We start from the raw sequence: 21,857 nt of genomic DNA, 5'->3' as shown, positions 1-21,857 counted from the left end.
TAAAAAAATGCTATTGGTCCACAAACTGAAATAATATTCAACAAAAGCAACAAGATCAAATATATACTATGACATGGATGGACCTTGAAAACATATGCTAAGTCAAAGAAGCCGGTCCAAATACCATATTTTGTATGATTTTATTTATATGAAGTGTCTGGTATAAATATATCTATTCAGAGTACATTAGCAGTTGCCTTGAACTTTAAGGAATCTGTTAGATTTGAGCTAGTCCCAGATAAGAGGTATGAGATTTCTTAGCAGAGGGTCGTAACAAAATTGTTTTAATATTAAGTATGTCATTAAAAATAAAACCATTAAATTATATGTTTTGATTAGTAAGTTGTATGTATGTGAATTTTATCTTAATAAGAGCACTTAGAAAAAAGTTGACTATGTATGAGTTGAGATGGGATACTAAAACTGTTCAATAAACGGAAAGGAAGACAATGAAGAGGAAGCAAAAATAATTAGAAACTACAGAAGCATACAATGAACTGGAAATCTTAAATCCTAACACAATTATATTAAATGTAAATGTTACATAAGCACACTAATCAAAGGAAACGAGACAGAAAAAAGTCCCAACACATGCTAATTATTTAAAAATCCATTTACTATATAATTAAAAATGGTTAAAAGTAAAAATCACAGCAAAGACCAACATGCAAATACTAATCAATAGAACTGAAGTAAGATAATATCTAATATTGTAGACAACAGCAAAGACAACTATATGGAACAAACAGAGACATTGTTTAACTATGAAAGGGCAAGCCAGGTGCAGTGGTGCACGCCTGTAATCACAGCACTCTGGAAGGAAGAAGCAAGTGGATATGTGTGAATTCAAGGCCAGCCTGGTTTACAAAGCAAGTTCAGGACAGCCAAGGCTACACAGAGAAACCGTGTCTTAAAAACAAAACAAAACACCAAAAAGAGTCAATTCAACAAAAATACGTAGTAATGCTAAAAAATATAGCCTTGAACTATATAGCAAAACTGATAAATTAGAAATCTCTGAAAGATTCAAACTTGTAATTAGTAATTTTAACACTGCTCTCTCAAAGCTACCAACAATTCGCAAGGAAAGCAACAGAACCAAAAATCTGGGCCGAAGGTTTTTTTTTTTCCTGAGACTGATAGTCCAACCAAGGACCATTCATGGAGATAACCTAGAACCCGTGCTCAGATGTAGCCCATGGCAGCTCAGTGTCCAAGTGGGTTTCCTAGTAAGGGGAACAGGGACTGTCTCTGACATGAACTCAGTGGCTGGCTCTTTGATCACCTCCCCCTGAGTGGGGAGCAGCCTTACCAGGCCACAGAGGAAGACAATGCAGACAGTCCTGATGAGACCTGATAGGCTAGGGTCAGAGGGAAGGGAGGAGGTCCTCCCCTATCAGTAGAGTAGGGGAGGGGCATGGAAGGAGAAGAGGGAGGAAGAGTGGGATTAGGAGGGAATGAGGAAGGAGGCTACAGCTGGGATACAAAATGAATAAATTGTAATTAATAAAAAAATAAATTTATTAAAAAAAACTACCAACAATCTCTAAAATCAATACCTGCAAGGATAAAGAAGCAAACATTATTACAAAGCAGTAAGACCCAACAAATATTTATTGAGCACTATGCAGTGCCAGCCAGATACAATCTTTTAGAACACCATAGAACAGTTTCCAAATAGATGAAGAGTAAGAGAAAGGACTAAAAACCTACCAAGTGTGTCCCCTGATAGACATATAATTAGTAGTATAATACAATATAAAAATAATAGAGTTGTAATAGAAAATCATTAAATGCTTGTAAGTTAAACAACATACCATGAGATAATCCATGGATTAAAGAGAAAATTTTAAAGAAAGTTTTGAAATATAATTTATTATTCAATGAAAAAAATTAAAGCATTACAAGATACTTGCCCTACAAATAAGTGAAGCTTTAAAGGAAATATCCAGCACTGAAGATTTACAAAAGTACAGAAGAACTGTTTCAGATAGATAAACTGTACTTCTCTCCTTTAGCATACTAAGAAGAGCAAATCTAACCCAAAACGAGGAGGAGGAAGAACATAATAAAAGTAAGAATAAAGATCAGTGAAATTAAAATGAGAAAAATAACAGAGAAAAATCAATGAAGCGAAAAGCTGTTGAAAAATGAAATAAATGTGCAATTCAATTGATCATTACGAGCAGACTGCACTAGATGGGACAGTGTTGTCGTCAGTGGTAGAACACTTGCCTTGCATACATGAGGTCCTACGGTCAATCCCCAATATTGTAAAAACAAAATAACAACAAAAGCCAGAGTTAAAACAGATTTCCAGTATAAGGAATGAAAGAAAAATTATCAGCACAGACTGCAGACATTTAGTTTGAAAACAAGGTGACAGCATATATAATTTATGCCCATAAACATTTAATCTAAGAGAAATGGATAAATTCTATGGCAGATACAATCTAGTAAAGGCATAGATATTTTTAATTTTGCAGGAGGCAAAGTTCAGAGATGGCACCTGTATTGGTTTAAATGAAAAATATTCCCCATAGCCTCATGTACTTCTGCATCTGCCCCCTCGCCCCTGCTGGTTGCTCTATTTGGAGTATTATGGAACTTTTCGTATGTAGGGCTTTACTGGGGGAAGTATGTCAGTGGAGTGGGCTTTCAGGGTTTATAGCTGAAAGTGGAGTACTACTGTGGTGGTTTTTCTGCCTGGCTCTAAGCTTTCAGAATAAAGACTCCTGAAACTCAAAATATACTTACAAATACCTAGGCCACATAGCTAGGCTCTTCACTGAGTAGCTCATAACTTAAAATAACCTATTTATTCTAACCTACTTTCTGCCACGAGGGTGGTTACCTGCTCAGTTACCATGCTTCTGTCCTCCTCATCTCTTCCTGGATGAACCTCTCATGTCTGGCTCTCTCCCAGAATTCTTCCTGCATGCCAGATGTCCCTTCTAGTCTCTCCTCTTCTATAGGCCATAGGTTTTTCAATGACAGGCAATGTATCCATTTAATACACAAGGTATTCTTTCAACAGAGTGTACTGTCTTTGCTTCGTGTGTGTGTGTGTGTGTGTGTGTGTGTGTGTGTGTGTGTGTGTGTTTGAGGTATGATCCTTCAGCTTACTTCTCCTGCATCAGGTCTGCCTCACCATTATGGAAATCTAGCCCTTTGGTACCATAAGCCAAAATAAACTGTGCCTTAAGTTGCTTTTGCTCATAGTGTTTTATCAAAGCAATAAAAAAGTAACTAATACAACAATTAGGATGTCCACTTACAAGAATGCATACCCTGTATGATTCCCTCCTCTTAAGTGAGGGGACTCTATAGATATGGTAGGGTATCATTCCCATGATTATCTCTGTTGTGATGAACAGATGTGGTTTGCAGATATAATTAAGGTCATTAATCATTGAACTTGAAGTAAATTATAAAGATTAACTTGAGTGGCTTTTTATTGACTGATTGATGATTGATTGATTGTGGTGCTGGGAATCAAACTCAGGGCTTAGTACATGCTTTTCAAATACACTACCACCAAGCTGTACCCTCAACAACCTGGGATATAATTTAGAGATGAGAGGAGAGGAAAGGCAAGGCAAGGCAAGGCAAGGGTAGGGGAGGGGAGGAGAGGGGAGGGGAAAGGACGAGACAAGACGAAAGAAGAGTTGTAGAGATATGAAGCAGCCAAGACACTTAACTGCTGGCCTAAGAGAAGCACGCTGTCATAGATGTTAAAACTACACAAAGGTAAATTTTGCCAGTATGAACCTGCAAGAGAATTCTGAGCCTCAGGTGAGATCCACCCTTACTGCCAGTCTGTCAGCCCAGCTAAGCAATGTCTACATTCCTGACCCACAGAAACTGGAAGATAGAAAGTATTTGTTGGTTTAAACTGTTTGTGCTAACTTCTTAAGCAGCACTAGAAAAATCTTATATTATGGTATCTGTTAAATAAATCAACTTTAAAGTTATTTTCTTATAAAGTAGTACTAAGATACTGTACTAAAAATTCCCCCAAGCAATTTTTTTGTACAAACATGTGTTTTTAAAATTATTATGAAAAGGCAAAAATGTAAAGATGAAAATTTATTTCAGGGGCTATGGCTATAGCTCAGTAGTAGAGTACTTACTTACCATGAGAAGCACTGGCTTCCATCTATAGCAATGAAAAAATAATTTTCAAAAGAAAGACTAAAATTGGAGTACTTTATATGTACTGTTTGAAGACACAGAGCTACAGTAATGAAAATTGTGTGGTAACAGCAAGGGCTGCTATAGATCAATATAGCATATGAATCAATATAGCCGATCTGAGAGCATTGGAAATAGACTTGCATGTAGATGAGTCATTGGTTTTGTCTGTTTGTTTGTCTTAAACAAAACTGCAAGACAAACCACAGAGTGGTATTTAAAAAACATGAAGCTGGAAAGATAGGGCATTCATAGGCAAACCAAAAAATAACCAAAGCCTTTCTACCTATACTTTGCTACCAGGTTAGGCTGTTATAGCAACAGAATATAAATTGGGTGATGTGTAAACCACAGGAACTTAATTTACATCATTCTGGGCATGGATATCTGAGATCAAGGTGCCAGCAGGGTTTGGTTCTAGGGAGGGTCCTATTCTGAGCGGCACACTGCTGACTTTTATATTTTCACACAGAAAGGAAAAAAGCTAGAGAACTCCCCGGTGTCCCTTATAACAGCGCTAATCTCAGGCGTGAGAGTTCACTCCCCAAACCTCAATTATTTTCCAAAGGCATCACTTCTGACTATCGTACTAGAGGTTAGGATCTCAACGTTTCAATTCTAGGAGGACAAAAATATTTAGTCCATAAATAGCACAGAAGAGAAATTACTTAGAAATGAACCACAAATTTAAATGTACAACTGTATAAAATATTTAAAAGAGAACAAAGTTGAATATCTTTGTAACCAGTGTTAAAGATTTCTTAGATATCATCCCCAAATAACCCATAAGCAAAACAAATCAGATTTCACACTATTTTAAAAACTTTCATGTTTGAAAAACATTATTAGAGAATGAAGATAGGCATAAACTGGTAGAAAATATTTGCAAAGCACTTTTCTTATAATGCTTTTTTTCCCCAGAATAGCTCCTGCAACTGAGTAATAAAAAGACAGATGATGAAATTAAAAATGTACAGCATGTGTGAATAGACATTTCATCCAATATGAAGAAACAGCCTACACCATTAATACACGGGAATGTAAATCGCCCCACTGTGCGACACCACTGCATATCCACTAGCACAGCTGAGAGGGAAAACAAGGAATTCCTCCTTGGGAGCTCAAGAAAACAAGCTTATCTGGGAACTGTGGTCACAAGAGTGAATGATGAAAGTCAAGGATATAATGCTAACTGATTAAGTTCTCAGAGTCAAAGTTAGCCAGCACCATGAGACTAACACACTCCTCTGCTAGCCAGGAGAGAACTCTAAGGCTCCTAGCTGCCTCCTCCTTTGTCTCCTGTGATACAGGGAAACTTCGCATTTCACTTCAATCCCTGACAAACTTTGCTTTTGTTTAACTAGTGGTTATATTTCCAAAACCAGAAACTTTAATTGGGTTATGCTCCCCACTATTCAATATGTTGTGGCTTTGATGCAATTTGTCTGTTTGAGGAAACTGAAAGTATATATCCTTTATTCACTATTAGAAAAAAGCAACCTCTAATGGATCCTGTCTTGGGTCGCTTGGAGGTAGGTTAGAGTGGGGCACACATAATGACTTTCTGAGCAATGAAAATACTATGGAGATCAGGGATACCTGAGGGAGGGCTTTATCTATTTATCCTAATCTCTTCCTATTTTATTCAATTATAACATTAGTTAATACTAGTTAAGTCCATAATATTCTGGAGACAAATAAAGTATTTTGATGCCTGGGAATTTTAAGTAACATTAACATGTTGTTACAGAGGTGGAGCTTATGAGAGAGGCTGGCATTCTCAGGTACAGCTAACACAGAAGCATCTGGCTAGTGTGCCTTGTGGTTTTCATTATTCTGGTAGCTGTGGGGATGGCTTCTCTTTCATGACCAATTGGGGCTTGTTTAGCTGAGGCTGGCATTCTGCAGCGTCTGAGTATAACTCTGAAGGCTGAGTGGAATTGTGTCAGAAAGACTCTATTCCATCTCACTCAGTCATGGCAAGGCTACTTGAAGTAGCAGAATCTAATGGGCTGGCCTATGAAAAAACCTGAGCTCCAGCTCTAATTAAAAGGAATGCTGTCACTAGCAGTGACAGTTGTGCCAATCCACAACCACTGTATCACACCACTGCTCTGCACACATAACCAGGGTTCTCCACTGATATCCTACTGCTTGTTCTAACATGTCATTGTCACACGGCATCATGGGTGTATTAGGTCATTTACCTTCACTTCTTTCTGCACACTTTCATGATGTCACAGTCTTGGGAAGGCATTTGCTGTCATTGAGGGTACTCCAGGGTTTAAAAAATGCTTTAAAATATTTTTTTTCTATTATAATCATTACAAACATCTTAAAGATCACTTGCGCCTCTAACACTACTTCAGAATTACCACAGCTGGGACACCTGTCACCAGATTTCACTGTTGAATATGTTCCAAAAGTAATACTATTGCTATATAATATTTAATAATATTAAAACATGTAATAACCATATGTCACTGTACTGGCTTTCCTTTGAAATCCTGTAGATTTTATTTTAGACAACTTTTTTTTTCCTGAGAATAGGTCTATAAGCTTTACCACACTTCCCAAAATGTCTATATTCCACGCACCCCATTTGTGTATGCACACGGCCTGTCCACCTCTCAGTCCTCCCCCAAACACAATGTCAAGACTAATTTAGTCTAGGTAACCAATCAGTTCATCAGCTGAGGCCCAAGGCTACTGAGCTCTTTCTTATTCCCTACATTTAAGTATGGAAGTACACGTGAGTACAGAAACATGTACCCATATGGTGAAGTCCCATGGTTACTAGATAGAAGTATGCATTCTGGAATCATACCTACTAGTTGCATTCTCAGTTTTGCTACATATAGGACAAATTATTTAACTTCTCAATTTCCTCACCTACAAAATAACTAATATGAGTACCCAAAACTCTTTAAATGTATTGTTAAATATGTTAATGAGCTGCAAAATACATAGTATAGTAAGTGATACATAAAACATGACTTTTTGAAGGTGAGCTAATTTTATTACTAATACTAGCAGGTATAATTATGTACATGGTCTTTCTTTGGTGTCCAGGAGTGACTGGTTCTGGGATCTCCTGCTACTAACATCTGTAGATGCTCAAGTCCTTTATACTAAAAACACATAGTATTGACATAGGACCTACATGTGTTCTTTCATATATCTTAAATTATCTCTACATTACTTATAATACCTAATGCAATGTAAAAGTTACAGTCATTTTAGAATACTGTCTAGAAAAAAAAGACAATAAAAAGTCTGTATTTATCCAGTATAGACAAGTTTTTCCCCCCAAATATCTCCAGTCTTTGGTTAGTTGAATCTGTGCCTGTATAACTCAGGGCACAGAGGGCCAACTGTACTTTAATAATCAGATTTATAAAATATAAATTGTTAAATATTTTATTTTACAACCATTTTATATTTTATAAAATACTAAATTTAATATTTAAGGTAAAGGAAAAAAATACTTGAAATAGTACCCGGACTCTCCCACTTACACAGATCACTTCATATCTAAATTCTTCAGAGATGCTACATGGGGAAATGATTCAGAGAAATTATGCTTGCTTGGAAGGTCGACAGTATAATAAAAGCTTTAGCTGGGCCAGTGAGATGGGTCAGCGGGTAATCTAGAAAGTGGAGAATGCTAAAGCATCCATGCCAGCATTGTGGTTAGTAGCGAGGACTGCTACTAAAAACACGTTTCATTCAGAGACGGCCTCTTCAGTCTGCCTCCAGGACAATGGGCAGCTCAGAAAGTGTTCGATTTAATTAGTTGTGTAAGTAGAAAGAGACAGTCATCCGTTTCCATGGATTCAAACGCATCATTGGCATTCTTCTCCATGGAAACAGAGATGGGAAAACAGAAAATGCTAAAGTGAATGAAGTCACTGAGCAGTTGGTGAACAAAGATCCAAGAAAAATAATTCATCAGTAGTACTATGACATTAGTTTAGGAAAGAGATATAGCATATATTTAGTGTTGTTTATGAAACATGTGGTATGTAATGTTTAAAATAGACAGAAATTTAAGATGAAACAGAACAGATATTTTAGCATGAACACACACAAGTTGGGGAATGCCACAGAATAAAGGTGTGGCTTTATGCACAGCAAACACAATGGCACAATGTCTACAAGACTAGCAGCATTCCTCATGCAGTAATTAGTCAGGAGTTCCTTGGCCAAGGTGATAGAAAATACAGGGGTCAGTCAATAAACATAGTAGCTCTATTCCTGTCACATGTTACCCTTTTTAATTTAAGAATTTAAATTAACTTTAAATTAAAATTTAAGAATTTTCTTTTGGGTATATTAAACTATAGAAACATTTCAAGTTTTACAATGAAACATTTTAGTTAATTTATATGAATGGGCTTGTGTGCTTTTACTTTACAACACATCCCACATTTTGTCTTTTTAGAAGATTGTAGTTTTCATTAAAATAATGAAGACCTCATTTTATATGGTTCTTTTTTTCTTGTGGCACTCTGATTAAAAAACTGCCTCCCTAGGGAATTTTGTCTCAGTCTGTCTCTCAATTCAATTCAACTCAATTCACTTGTAGTCCTGGTCCTCAAGGTAATCACAGACTACTGGGGAGGAAAGATAATTACATACATTACAATATTTACTCATTTCTGCAACAAATATTTCTCACATGCTTACTATGTGTCAAGTACTGTGCTAGACATGGTAATGAATTAAAGAGTCTACTCTGGCAGAAGTTACTATATTATGTGGAAGGGAAAGACGTTCAAATAGTCATTCACACAAATACAGTTATATACTCTGTAAAGGAAGCCTATGGAGTGCCAGGAGAGAATGCAATGAGGAGAGTAAAGTGAGATTGGCTTGCTGGAGCAGTTCTCTTTGAAGAAGTAGCTGTATGGTACAGCGCATGAAGGTGATTGAAAGTTAGGCAGGCAGACAATAGCTGGTAAGAGCCCTGAGATGGCAAAGAGCTTGGCAGAATTGAGAAACTGAAAGGAAACAAGTTTTCCCAGGAAACAAATGTGCAAGGTGAGCCTGGAGGGGCAAAGAGGTACAAGTGATCTTTTAAATGTTGTTCCAAGCACAATGACAAGAAATTAAAGAGTTTATAAACCAGGGGAGAGGGTAAGCACACAGACTTTTTTTTCCCCAGCTCAAGCAGAGCTGAAATATTCAGTGAAAATTCAAACATGGCAAAACAACAGCATGATTATTATAAAGTCACGATAGGTGTAGGAGCATAACGTATTCATATGTGCAAAATCCTGGACTTGACTCTCAGAAAAAGAAAATAAGAAAATAAAGAACAAAGGAAACACTACAAGAGCAGGCTTAACTCACAGCCTGGAGAAGGTAGAGGATCAGGAGCTCAATGTCATGCTCAGCTACATGGGAGCTGAGGTCAGCCTGGGCTAAATGAAATGTTGTTTCAAACAAACACAGTCAAGATAATAAATGACTCTTAGGGTACTGAGTGCTCTGTTCTTTAATTTAGATAGAGGTTACAGATATTTTGCTTTATAGTTCTTTTTATATTTAATTTTATTTCTTAGATTTACTTATCATGTATACAATATTCTGTCTGCATGTATACCTGCACAACAGAAGAGGGCACCAGATCTCATTATAGATAGTTGTGAGCCTGTGGTTCCTGGGAATTGAACTCAGGTCCTCTGGAAGAACAGTTAAGTGCTCTTAACCTGAGCCATCTCTCCAGCTGCTTTATAGTTTTTTGTTAAGTTGTTCATATAAGTTATATGTGTTTCTTTCTATCTGTCTCAAGATAAGAGGCATATACTTTCCTGTATTTTTAGATATTGTTGTACACGATGAGGAAGTTCCTATTTAATGGCCCCATTTTCTCTAGTATTATCTGAGAAGAGGAGGAGGAGAAATCGGGAGCTGAGGTTTCAGCAGACAACAGAGAATTGTGGTATGATAGAGTTAAGTAGAGAGATTATTTGAAGCAGGATCATGAATAGGCATATTATAAATCTTCAGGTTATGTCTGAGTGCTCTGTAGGTGCCAAGGGTACATAAATCAGGTCCACCCAGATTTGGAAGTATGATAGCCAGGTGAAACAAAATGGGAGCAACAAAGTGAATTTTCCCAGGGGAAAGTTAGAATCATAGACCATGTAATCAAGACTGAATAGGGAGAGATAAAGAGAGAAACTTATGGTTAAAAGCTAGGGAAGATAATGGGTTGAAGGCTCAGGGAAGAGGAGAAACTACTGTTTTTCATTACTAAGTGAGCTGGAAGTGATTTTGTTCAATGATAGCATTCAAATGGGTGATGAGAGGTCCCAGATATCAAGTTCCAAGAGGAACTGTGGATGCAGGCAGCTCAGATGAAATGCGGATAATGTCCGATAGAGGGAGAGAAATATTTGTAGTGTATACAAAATTTGAGTTTTAGTAGAGAACAAAGCAAAATGGTATGGGGTGGGGAGGGATGGCAGCGAAAGAATAGAAAGTATAGTGAGAAGTACCAAAGACCAGAAAATATTCTTGAGGCTTACAAGAGGTTAGAGTTCACAGGTAGGAGGTCATGGAAAAATGGAATATAAGATGAAAAGGTTCTAAAGAAGAAGTATGACGCTTTGCATTTTTTTAATTTATTGCCCAAGTAATCAATCATAACATCTCAAATACAAGCATGTACAAACATTACAAATAAAAATATTTATTTTAATTTTATTTGTTCTCTTTTGAGACTTATGACTATGTGGGTTGGGGGTTTTGACAATTCTGGAAAGTTTTTAGCCATTTTAGCTTTAATTTTCTACAATACTCATTTTGTTCTCTCACACTGGACTTTTATTCATAAATTAATATAAATTACAGAGAAGCACAATGAATAATTTTAAATCATCCAAAGTTATTTAAAAACTTAATTCTTTGAGTATATTGGATAGTTAATTTATCAAGTAATCTTCACCTCATCCTAATCCATTATCTGAACCTTTAGTATTTAATTTCTTTCTTGTCCAAGTACTGGAATAAAATATAACTACAATTATATTTTCTTTAAAATGTTTATGTATATTGCAAATTTAAATGATCAATAAACTCTCTTAGGCCAGAGTTGTTTTTATTAGTTAGTATTCCTTTTGTATTTGTGTATGTACCCATGTGTGTATGGAAGCCAGAAGTCAGTGCTGGGTGTCATCTTCAACTGTTCTCTACCTTCTTCCTTAAAAATTACATTCATGTCTTCATTTTGTGAGAGAGAGAGAGAGAGAGAGAGAAAGGGAGAGAGAGAGAGAGAGTGTACGTATGCCATGGTGCCCATGTGGCAGTCAGAGAACTTGCATGAGTTGTTTCCCTCCTTCCGTCCACCAGGTGGGTCTCATGAATCCAATTCAAGCAGTCAGGCTTGGCAGCAAGTGCCTTTACTTGCTGAGCTATATCACAGGCACTGAGCCATGATCTCATCAACCCAGCCAGGCTGACCAGGCATGAGCACTGCAGATCCTCCCATCTGCTATTACAGATGTACCACACTGGCTTTTGCATGGTGCTAGGGATCCCAACTCAGGTCCTCATGCTTGTGTGGCAGATGCTTTACTGAATAAACCATATCCCCAGCCAAGTACAGCATCTAAGTTTACAGGGCACTGCTTACCAACGATGAGTCTCTGGAGGGCACCTTTATCTCCATTAACTGCAGCAGCATGAACCTGAGATGCTAATGAGGGCCCAGTAGAGAGCACATTCTCTGATATGTTCATAGTTTTCTCCACAACCTGAGTGACCTGAAACAACGATTGAGACAGTGAGTACAAGCAGAAAATACTTCTAAAACCTTTCTAATCAGTGCTAAAACCTGTCTTATAAACAGGATTTATTACTGATATTTAAATAGGACTTTAAAACTCACTCCTACAACTGCTCTGACATGGAAAAGCAGATGGCCTTTGTACAACTCGCTTAACAGAAGAATAAGAGAATTGGGTAGAGATCTTTCTCAAGGAATGAGAAGACATTCACAGTAGGCACAGAGATTAAACGTCGCAAGACTCCTAAGATTAATAATACAGGTGATGTGATTCTACAGAATACCTGTTGCGGTCAGACGGTGCCTTGTTTAAGTTACTCCATATTGTGGAAAATAGTGGTTTTTCAGCCCGTGCTTTGCCTGGAGAGACTCCGCTTTATTGACAGCTTTTAAACTATTTTGAGGATAGAGAGTGATGGTGCTCCTCGTGGAAGTGCTCATTCCTGCCCAGTACCTCCCATGCAGACTGGCAAGTGACTTACTCCTGAGAGCAAACAGGGTGCCATGCTATAAACTTTTCCATGAGACCATGGAAGCATGTGAGCATATGGAGATCATACCAAAGAAGCCAGCCCCAAGGACTTATTGGACACACCAAACCAAGGATGGACTCTAACCTCCTCACCTGGACTCCATGAAGTGGAAGACACCTAGCAATGTAGTAACAGTGGCCCCACTAACCTATCTTCTGAGACCTAGTGTGTATGTCAAAGACTGGCAGATAGAGTTCTCAACTCTTCTTGGAGCCTCAGCTCTGCTGGGTCCCTGGTTGCTGACTTGACCTACTTGCCTGCTATCTGCCAATCCACCTCCTTACCTGTCTGGACCTGAACTCACTGTACTTGTTCTAATCTGATTCTACCCCTCTTGTCTTTGCAGCTGACTATATCTTTTAGCTACACCCTGACTCTCATGTGGTCTGATATGAAGAGCAACAGCTTGCTTTCTGTGGCTGTTTTGGTTTGTTACTGATAAAGACAGACTCTACTTGAATTTTTTTATCAGCCCATTTCTTAAATCTCTTACACTTTGTCATACTTCTTTAAGTTGTAGTCATTCTATAAACTACATCTGTGCATATTTATTGTATGCCATTTGATATGTGAGTACTACTAGTAATTGAGATTGGAATAAAAATAATCAGCAGTTGCCTTGGCCAGATTACCAAAGCAGGTGTGATTATCTACCAAAAGGCTACCATTATAACCATTATACCTTGTGAGTTTATTGTGGTTCACTAAAATATGACATTGTAGAAAGACAAAAAGGCCTGCCTATGTTTCTGACATAGCTCTTTCACAACTAACAAGGATTATTGAATTGTTCTAATTTAGAAAATATTAAATTATAGTAAAACTTAGCTTTCCATTTCTTTAATTTTCTGACAATGTGAGTTAATATGCTGGCATAAAACATGGATGGCGTTGTGAGACACTTCTGTTGTGTCTGAGCATGTCTGTCATATTAGAACAAAGAGTGTCATATGTAGGACTGTATCAACATCACTTGAGAGAAACTACAAAACAAGAATTACGGTAAAACATAGTAGGAGACTACATCTGAGTTCCTGGTCCAGTTGCATTAATGACAGCAGTGTGTCTTTAGACTACATCAACTCTTTAGATTTTAGTAAATATGAAAAATTAAAAGGTTTGACGATGTCCTTTATTTAACAAGTGGAGTGCCAACTATTCTAGGCATTGTTCTGAATTCTAAAACATCATTTTGGATCCAAAGTGAACAGAGTTTTAGGCATGCCAGGCCACAAAACAAAACTTATTTGAATACTTTCAAACTATTAAAATAGTTATATCTATCTCTATACTAGTTATATATACTTAATCTTAATTTTAGCAGCCCAGTAATAGGTATACAGCTGGTGCCAAGTGAATGTTTATTGAATGAAATGTCACAGGGTGAGTACTAAGTCCAAGGGTAAGTCAGGTCAAGGCTTAACTTCAGAGAATTATGAGTTTTCCCCCCTCACTTTCTTCTTCCAAGACAGGGTCTTAAAATGTAAAGACTAGGCTGGGTGGGGAGTTTTTATGTAGCCCAGGATGGCCTTCAACTCCTGATCCTTCTGTCTCAGCCTCCCAAGTGCTGGGAGCACAGGCATGTACCACCACAGCCATTTCCTAACTAAACTTGGGTTTTGTCAGAGAATGAGATGAGCAGTATACTGATAAGACCACTGCATTAGGAAGTAGTAGACTGAAGAGTCTTGGCTCCATTACACTTTAATTTTGTCATCCTGGGAAAGCCATTCCTCTAGGGTTCTTTTTAACAGAAATGCTATTGTCATTGCTGCTCCCAATAAATATTTTTTTTTTATAGAAAGGAATCAAAGCCACTTTGTTAGTGCTATAAAATGTATATATACCATCATCATTAAATAATTATAAGTCTGTGCAATTAAACGTTCTAATTATTACTATGCAAAAGTAGTGGTGCTGAGCTTACACACACAAAAAAAGAAAAAGGGTAGGATGAAAGGGTTGGTGGCTGTGACAGGTGTCAGGAGACTCAAATGTCAGACATGGTGTCACTTGAGATGGCACTCCAGAAAGAGAAAGTTAGGCCACCTCAGGCAGCAGGAAAACTGAAGCAAAGACTAGGAGTAAAGAGAACCACAAATGCAGAATGCCTCCTGTGTGCTAGGTAGTGATGATATGGCTAACTTTCCAGGCACATGGACCTGGCTGGGTGTTCACAGAAAATTCTGGAAAGCTAACGGTCACCAGGTTAAAATCTTTTACTACTTGATTAATTCCTAACTGTTTTGCAAGAAGTGGTCACTGTCACTTAGGCACTGCTCTTTACGGTTTACAACATGCTTTCCCATCCCTTCTTTCTTCTTTGCACGGACCCTCAGAAGCAGCCCAGGCTAAGTCATTGAAGCCCCAGTGGTGGTTCTCCTTATATAACGGAGGAAGTAGCGCAGAAAGAAGGGGCAGCAGCGTGGAGGCCAGGGATGGAGGCTCAGGCCACACCTCAGAGCAGGCGGGCCAAGAATCTGCAGCAGCGGCCGGGGCGATGCTCGCCGTCGTAGCCGAGCCGCCCGTGCTGGACCGTTTTCTACTCACCCTTGCCTCCAGGACTGGCGTCTGGGGGCGGCCCCAGGAGGCACGAACCCCAAGGGGCCGCCCCTCCTGCCAAGCCAGGCAACTGCGCCTGCTGGGACAAGACCCCACGACAACAGAGCCCGCGAGCTCAGAAGAGGTGGCCTGAGGCACTCGGCCGCACAGCACTCTGGGAATTGTAGTTCCCATCTCCCAGAGGCGCAGCCGTACGCTGCCCCTTCCAATCCCGAAGAGCCCCGCGCGCAGCTGGCTCGGTCGTCCCGGGCCCAGGGCCTACTGGGAAAGAGAGTTCCAGCTCTCCGTGGCATGGTCAGTGAGAGCCGTATGGGACTACATTTCCCGAGGTGCTTGGAGGTGGGCAGGACCCGGAAGTGAGGGCGTGAGAGGCCTCTCTGGAAGTTGTCCCGGGTGTTCGCCGCTGGAGCTCCGGGTCGAGAGGACGAGGTGCCGCTGCTGCCGGCCCCGGAGCCCAGCCCTTTTCTAACCCGGTCTAGTTCCAGCCGCCACCTCCTCACCCCGCCGTGGACCCTTGTCGTTACCATGAATCCTGCCGTCTTCTTATCTTTACCAGACCTCAGATGCTCTTTGCTGCTTTTGGTGAGTGTATGTGGGGATGACAAACCCTCCGACCGTATCCCTGACCGCCTCCCGCCCTCCGCGAGGGGGAACAGTGCTGCCCCTGCTTGCCTCGACTCTCCTCTGCTAGCGAGGCGTGCACACACTGGCGAGGCTTGCACCCCCTGGCGCTGCCTTCACTTTCTCCGGTTCTTTTGGCTTCTTACGCCCGCGATCCACGAGGCCTGGGAAACCACTGTCTGGTCTTGGGACCTGCAAATAGGACAATTCCCCCTGGGGGAGTGGTACGTGGGAGGTCACGCCGAGGCCCCTGGAGTTCGTTTCAGTTTTGTGGACGTGAGGACCTGCTTGGGGCCCAGGATACCTTTAATGTTTTCTCCCATTCTGGGAAGGGTGTGAAGTCTATAGGTTCTGGGGTTGAGAGAATCTCTTTCTGGATCCTCGAAACAGGCTGGCAAAGCCCTCTGTTGTGGCTTCATATGATTGGTTGGAAACCCGGAACTGGAGACAGGTTTGGTGTCTACTGGGAGAATAGGAATTTTAAAAGATGGAAGGTGGATTATCTGACAGGCTCTTCTAGGACCTCTTGCAAGCCTTGTTGCAACTCATCTCCCTCACCGAAGCACACGTATATCCTTGTCAGTGCTCTTGACTTGAGAATAACCAGCTTCTGCTTACATCTGTCCTTCGTACTTCCCGGCCTGCCCGGCATCATCCCATTTTAGAAAGGAATCTTTCCTCAGTTCTTCTTCCTCCGAAGTATCTCTTGAATGTGTGGTTTAGGTTGGCCTCTTCTTAAGGTCAAATTGAGACAAAAGTGAAGGTCTGATTTCATGTGGGAAAATGAGAGGAGTTTAATTGGGCAATATGACAGTATTTGAGACTGCTTGAATTGTGGTAGATTCTTAGAAAGCAAAGGTTAGCATCGTTGAATATAAATTACTTTCTTCACAGCTTAAGAATAATAATAAACTTACAAGAAGCTGTATAGTTGGTTATAGGCAAAACTGAGCCTAGAAATAGATTTCTTAATTTGTAGTGCATATTCCACCACATCACATAAAAAGTTTAGCGTTTGTGCTTTAAATACTTTTCTCTCTTTATGACTTGAAAGCCATTTTTAAAAGTTATATATAATACTTCTTTTCAAAATAAAATGATGTAAACTAAATGAAAATACTTTTGAAGGCTCAATTTGTGCATAAACAAGGCTGCATATAATGTCTTTTTAGCACGTGTGACTGTACAACAGTAAATTGCTTCTTTATGAAGGAACTCTGTGTGTATGAGTGTGTGTCTGTGTAGTTTTATTTACTGTGGCACGTTCTAGAACTTTTGCAGTAATGCCATTAGAGGCCATACACTTCTTAAGGACACTAATTATTAATCTTTCCTCATCATAAAAAAGAGCTGCCTGTTAGAAATTATTCTTAAGTGCCTGAAATTCAAATAAAAAATCTTAAGACACTGAAAAGTAGAAACGTTACTCAGGAATATGGTGTCATTAGAGTCAAGTTTGAGAATGAGAACATTTATTTTGATGTAGTGTGCACTTTTTTTTTAAAGAGAATTTATCAATCCTGTTAAATATCTAAATGAAGATTTCTTCTCAAATAAAGCCTACATTTTGCTAAACTCTAGTTAAAAGCACACTGTGTTTTTATCTTCCTAAGCAAAGGTAGAAGAGAGGACTAGGAACACGAAGCCATTTTAGAGAATTCCTGTGCAAATTAATGGGCTGGAAAACAAAGCCCGAGAAAAGTCTTCATAAACAAGGAGAAGTCAAACTGGGCTCAACTTGAACGTGGTATTTACTTACTTAGTTCTAATAATCTTATACTAGTTTAGCAAATATTTATAAACCACCTGTCTAATCGCAACAGTGAGTAGCTTGTCTGACTGCTAATTCAGTCAGTGTGATGGAACCTGCTTATTCACTATCCCCACCTGTTTAATGAATAATCCTCTGGGTTCCCTTCAGGCTTCAACTTGGTGCCTTTCACAGACAGAAAACTCCAGTTCCCACTTTGCTTAGGTCATCACTTTTCCCTTAAGTTGTTGGCTCTAATCATCACATATTCTTTTACCACAGTAAGAAGCACTCTGCATTAAAGTTTTAACCTCTGAGCCATCCCTCCAGTTCTGTATTTCAGTCTTAAAGAGCTACTAATATCTGCTTAAATTTGTAGGGTTCATAAAAATAATAGCTGAAATTATAACACTAAATTTCAGGAGGCAAGTAGCTGTCTTCTCCCTGATCTCAGAAGTATTCTAGAATCTATCGCTGTGCTTTAAAAGCTCGTCTGCATGGGTAGCTACTCACAGGCACTTGGTGTGATGACTCTCCCACTACGTGTTAATTGGCCTTTTCTACTTTGTGTCTGAGTTAGGTTGATTGAGAACTGAAATAGATTCTTTCATGCTTAACTGTTTCTTAGCCATATTCTCTCTGGACGGGTGGTATGGAAGTTTTTAAAATGAGAGCTAAGAGATGGCTGAATCAGAATGGAGGTGTTTCAGATATCATGAGTAAACTGTGCTTTAGAGATTTATAACCCTTTATTTCAGTTGGTTTATTGAAGATGTCTCACTAATCTTTTGATTACTAGGTTCAAAGATTCTAGGTTGTTACTAGCTCTGATAGTTCTGTGCTTGTATAAGTTAATGCCTTTGCTTTGTCCTTTTTTTTTTTTTTCTTTTCAAAATGTACAGGAAGCCAAGAAAATATTACCTAGTTTAGGAAGCTAGGTAATTAATTTGTAATTAGTAATTAGCAAGTAAACACTTCTAGATTCTGCTACATTTATTTCTTAAAGATTTTTATGTGTCAGTTTTAGTAATTGATGACAACAATAAAGAAAATGTTCAAGTGTTTAAAAAAAAAGTGATGTTGGAAGCATGTAATTAGATTCATAATAGGTGGGTTTTTATCCTTTTTATACCCATGGTGTACACTATGCGGTTGATCTTTGCAATCACGTGAGACAGTGCTAATAAAATGCAGTTTAGTGCCCTGGGTTCTGTTCTAAGAACAGGCAGACAAATGAACAAGAACAGAAAATTGCCTGGGTCGTAGACCAGGTATGTCTCATAGGGTCCAGACATTGGTTTAACTCCTCCCCCCAACACTATTATCACACCTATAAATTTATTCAGATTGGTGTTTGAGTATTCCTGGTTTTTAAAAACTAATTGATCACATTGGAACCAAATAAGTTCCTCTGCATGGCAATTGGCTTGTTTGTGTGTCTCCTGTAACTCTTGGGTGCTTGGAATTGAGTCCGGGGCCTTGGGCGTCCCAAGCACACACTGTGCTACCCAAAGTGTCAAAGTCTAAAGTCTGCAGCTTCCTCTCCTCTCTCTCTCTCTCTCTCTTGTTTTTTTTTTTTTTTTTTTTTTTTTTTAGGAACTGTACTATAGAACACTCACATTCTTGGTATTACTAATTGTAGCCTCTTGATGTGGTTTTGAAGTTTCTCTGTTGTATTTACTAATAGAAATCTGTAATTTAATTTTTGTGGTTTCACAACCACCAGCTCAATATTCATTGCTAACTTTGATTATTTATCTTTCAGGTTAAAATTTTAAAAATTTATTTACTTCATAAATCATGTAAAATTCATGATCTTTAAAAGCCAGCCAAACTGTGTTAAGTCAATTCTGATTTTTTGTCTATTCTACTCTTACCAACCTTCTAATGTAAGAAGACATAGTACGTTTTTACTTTTATAAGGGCATGTCTTTTTAAAAATTAATTTAAGTTATTTGCTTTTATGTCTGTATATATGTTTTTCTAGTTTGATTAAATTATACATATTAAAAATACCTTTTCCAGCTAAAAGTTTTATCTTAGAGGTGTTGAGATGGAACTCTTCTGCCTTTGTGTGAGTGTGTGTGTGTATGTGTGTGTTTATAAGTTGGAGGGTACGCGTATATGGATAATCAGGAGGCCAGAAGACATCTTTAGACATTGTCCTTAAATGCAGTCTACCTTGATTTTTGAGAGGGTCTCTCACGTTCTTGGAACTCACTAATTAGGCTAGGCCAACTGGCCACAGAGCCCTAGTCTCCAGCTACCCAATTTTGGGACTATAAAGTTGTGCCTGATTTTTAAATTTTAGTTTAAAGAATTTTAATTTGGGGCTGGAGAGATGGCTCAGTGTTTAAGAGCACTGTCTGCTCTTCCAAAGGACCCGGGTTCAATTCCCAGTACCCACATGGCAGCTCACAACTGTCTGTAATGCCCATTCTAAGGGATCTGACACCTTCATACTAATATACACAAAAGATAAATAGATAAAAATAAAAAAGAATTAATTTAATTACTTTATTATTTGACAGTTTCACACAGGCGTGTATGTTGTGTTCCAGCCATTTCCACCATATTATCCACTTTCATCTCCTCGCTTTTCTGTTGAAACCCTTCATCCCAAGAAGTTCACTTTCAAATATAATGCCTTTTAAAGAAAATGTGAGAGTGTGTGTGTGTCTGTCTGTCTGTCTGTGGGTGGGTGGGTGTGTGTATGACTTACTGAGTTTAATTAGGACTGCTTGCATGAATATGGGTAGGGAGATTATTTACTGGGGCATGGGCTACTTTTTGATGAATGTACCAGTGATGAAAATGACACCCCATTCCCCATCAGTGACTAGGTGCTAGTGGCCCATCATAGAGCAGTGAGACCTGATGTGCCTCCTCACCCATGAGGAGATGCTGATAGATCCTGCCTTGTGCAGGTCATCACTGCAGTGAGTTCATGAGTGCAGCAGCCTTTTGTGTTCATAATACATCTTTTTGTGGCATAGCACCTTATCCTTCAGCTCCTGCAATCTTTCCACCCTCTTCTTTCACAACGTTCCCTGCGCTTTGGAGGAGGCAGTTTATATCTGTATTTATATTATTTATATTTATACTTATAGATTTAGGACTGACTACTCCACTATCACCTATGATTGGCACTTTGACTGGTTATGAGCCTCTGCATTAACTGCTGCCCTCAGCTTTAAGAACCTTTCCTAGAAGGGCTAGGAGCAGCACAAAGCTATGGGTATGAATTTGGGTATTAGAAGACAGGCTGACGTGTCCTATTCGTAAAACATTACTTTTTGGAACTCACTCATTAGACTAGATTGACCGGCTAAGGGGCCTATGACGTTCCCAAGCCTCTGGCTCTTGACCAGGTTTACAGTGCCAACACCCGACTGTTTATGGGGGTTCTGGGAATTGAATTTAGGTTCTTAACTGCTTGTACTCCACTAGCTAGTGTTCTTAGATTATTATTGTTTCAGTTTTTTTTTTCTGCTGTTTCGAAGAGTTCTGCAAACATTCGCTTATGCATATACAGTTTTGATTAGTGTACCTGTGAGATACATTCCTGTAAGTGAAGCGAAATTGCCAGTGGTCGAAAAGAAATGGACAGTACTTGGAACTTTGTATGTACTGCTGGATATCATGAAACACCACTACTCTGGAGTTTTGCCATTTTGTGGTCTTACCAACAATGTAGGAAAATTTTTCTACAATCCTCCCAGAGTAGGTCTGAGCATTTCTCACTGTGGCATTTCATTTACCTTGTTTCTTGTAAGAGATGTTTGAAGGTTTTCTTACTGTGTACAGATGATTTGCATATCTTTCTGTGTGAAACATCTTCCTAACTAGTTATTGGTCTTCTATCACATGAATTCTGCACACTCATGAGTGTGTACACACAGGTGCTTATGTTTGCATGTTCAGACACTGACTCAACTCTTAACATCCTTATTAAATCGTGTGGCGTACCTAAGAGTAAGATGTACTGAAATACGCTTCTGAGAAAAACAGCCTGAATTCAGTAATTGGTCTGGTGGGCAGATATTTGTAAAAGCCTTTGAAAAGATGTTCATTGGCACAGTTACAGAAAACTTCTAAACTGTTGCCAGGGTATTAAGTGCCTTTCAAGGTGCTCTGTCTTTAGATGCGCTGTGATTTACCTTTTGTCAAGATACTTAGATTATTGGTTGTTTTGTTTTTATAGGATTTTAAAATGTACAAAAGCAATACATTGAAAGATATTTGCTGCAAATCTCAAAATAGAACTTATAACTGTATTTCATGGGTCATGCAAATGTGTCATTTTAATAGAGAAAAAACTAATTTGAATTTATAATTCTTTGATTATAAACATAAATGAATCTTATACATGTGTACACACACACACATGTACACACACACA

General features: G+C 38.8%; 2 protein-coding genes across 3 annotated transcripts in view; one reads left to right on the top strand and one right to left on the bottom strand.

The window, feature by feature from the left end:
- Window positions 1-15,213, bottom strand: part of Invs (inversin) — a 139,317-nt gene extending 124,104 nt beyond the window's left edge. For both annotated transcript variants that reach the window (XM_055605247.1, XM_055605248.1), the window contains exons 1-2: window positions 15,073-15,213; window positions 11,837-11,966 (exon numbers count right to left, since the gene is read on the bottom strand). In XM_055605247.1, coding sequence (XP_055461222.1) covers window positions 11,837-11,942 — 106 coding nt within the window. In that variant the 5' untranslated portion in view covers window positions 11,943-11,966; window positions 15,073-15,213. The remainder of the gene's footprint in view (window positions 1-11,836; window positions 11,967-15,072) is intronic.
- A 234-nt stretch (window positions 15,214-15,447) lies between these two features.
- Erp44 (endoplasmic reticulum protein 44) overlaps window positions 15,448-21,857 on the top strand; it is a 90,847-nt gene continuing 84,437 nt past the window's right edge. Inside the window, exon 1 of the mRNA XM_055605323.1 lies at window positions 15,448-15,666. Within this exon, the coding sequence (XP_055461298.1) occupies window positions 15,610-15,666 (57 nt within the window). The 5' untranslated portion in view covers window positions 15,448-15,609. The remainder of the gene's footprint in view (window positions 15,667-21,857) is intronic.

Source organism: Psammomys obesus, unplaced genomic scaffold (genome assembly GCF_907164565.1).
Source record: "Psammomys obesus unplaced genomic scaffold, mPsaObe1.curated_primary_1811, whole genome shotgun sequence".
NCBI lineage: Eukaryota > Metazoa > Chordata > Mammalia > Rodentia > Muridae > Psammomys > Psammomys obesus.
This window is presented reverse-complemented; position numbering and strand designations above follow the sequence as displayed.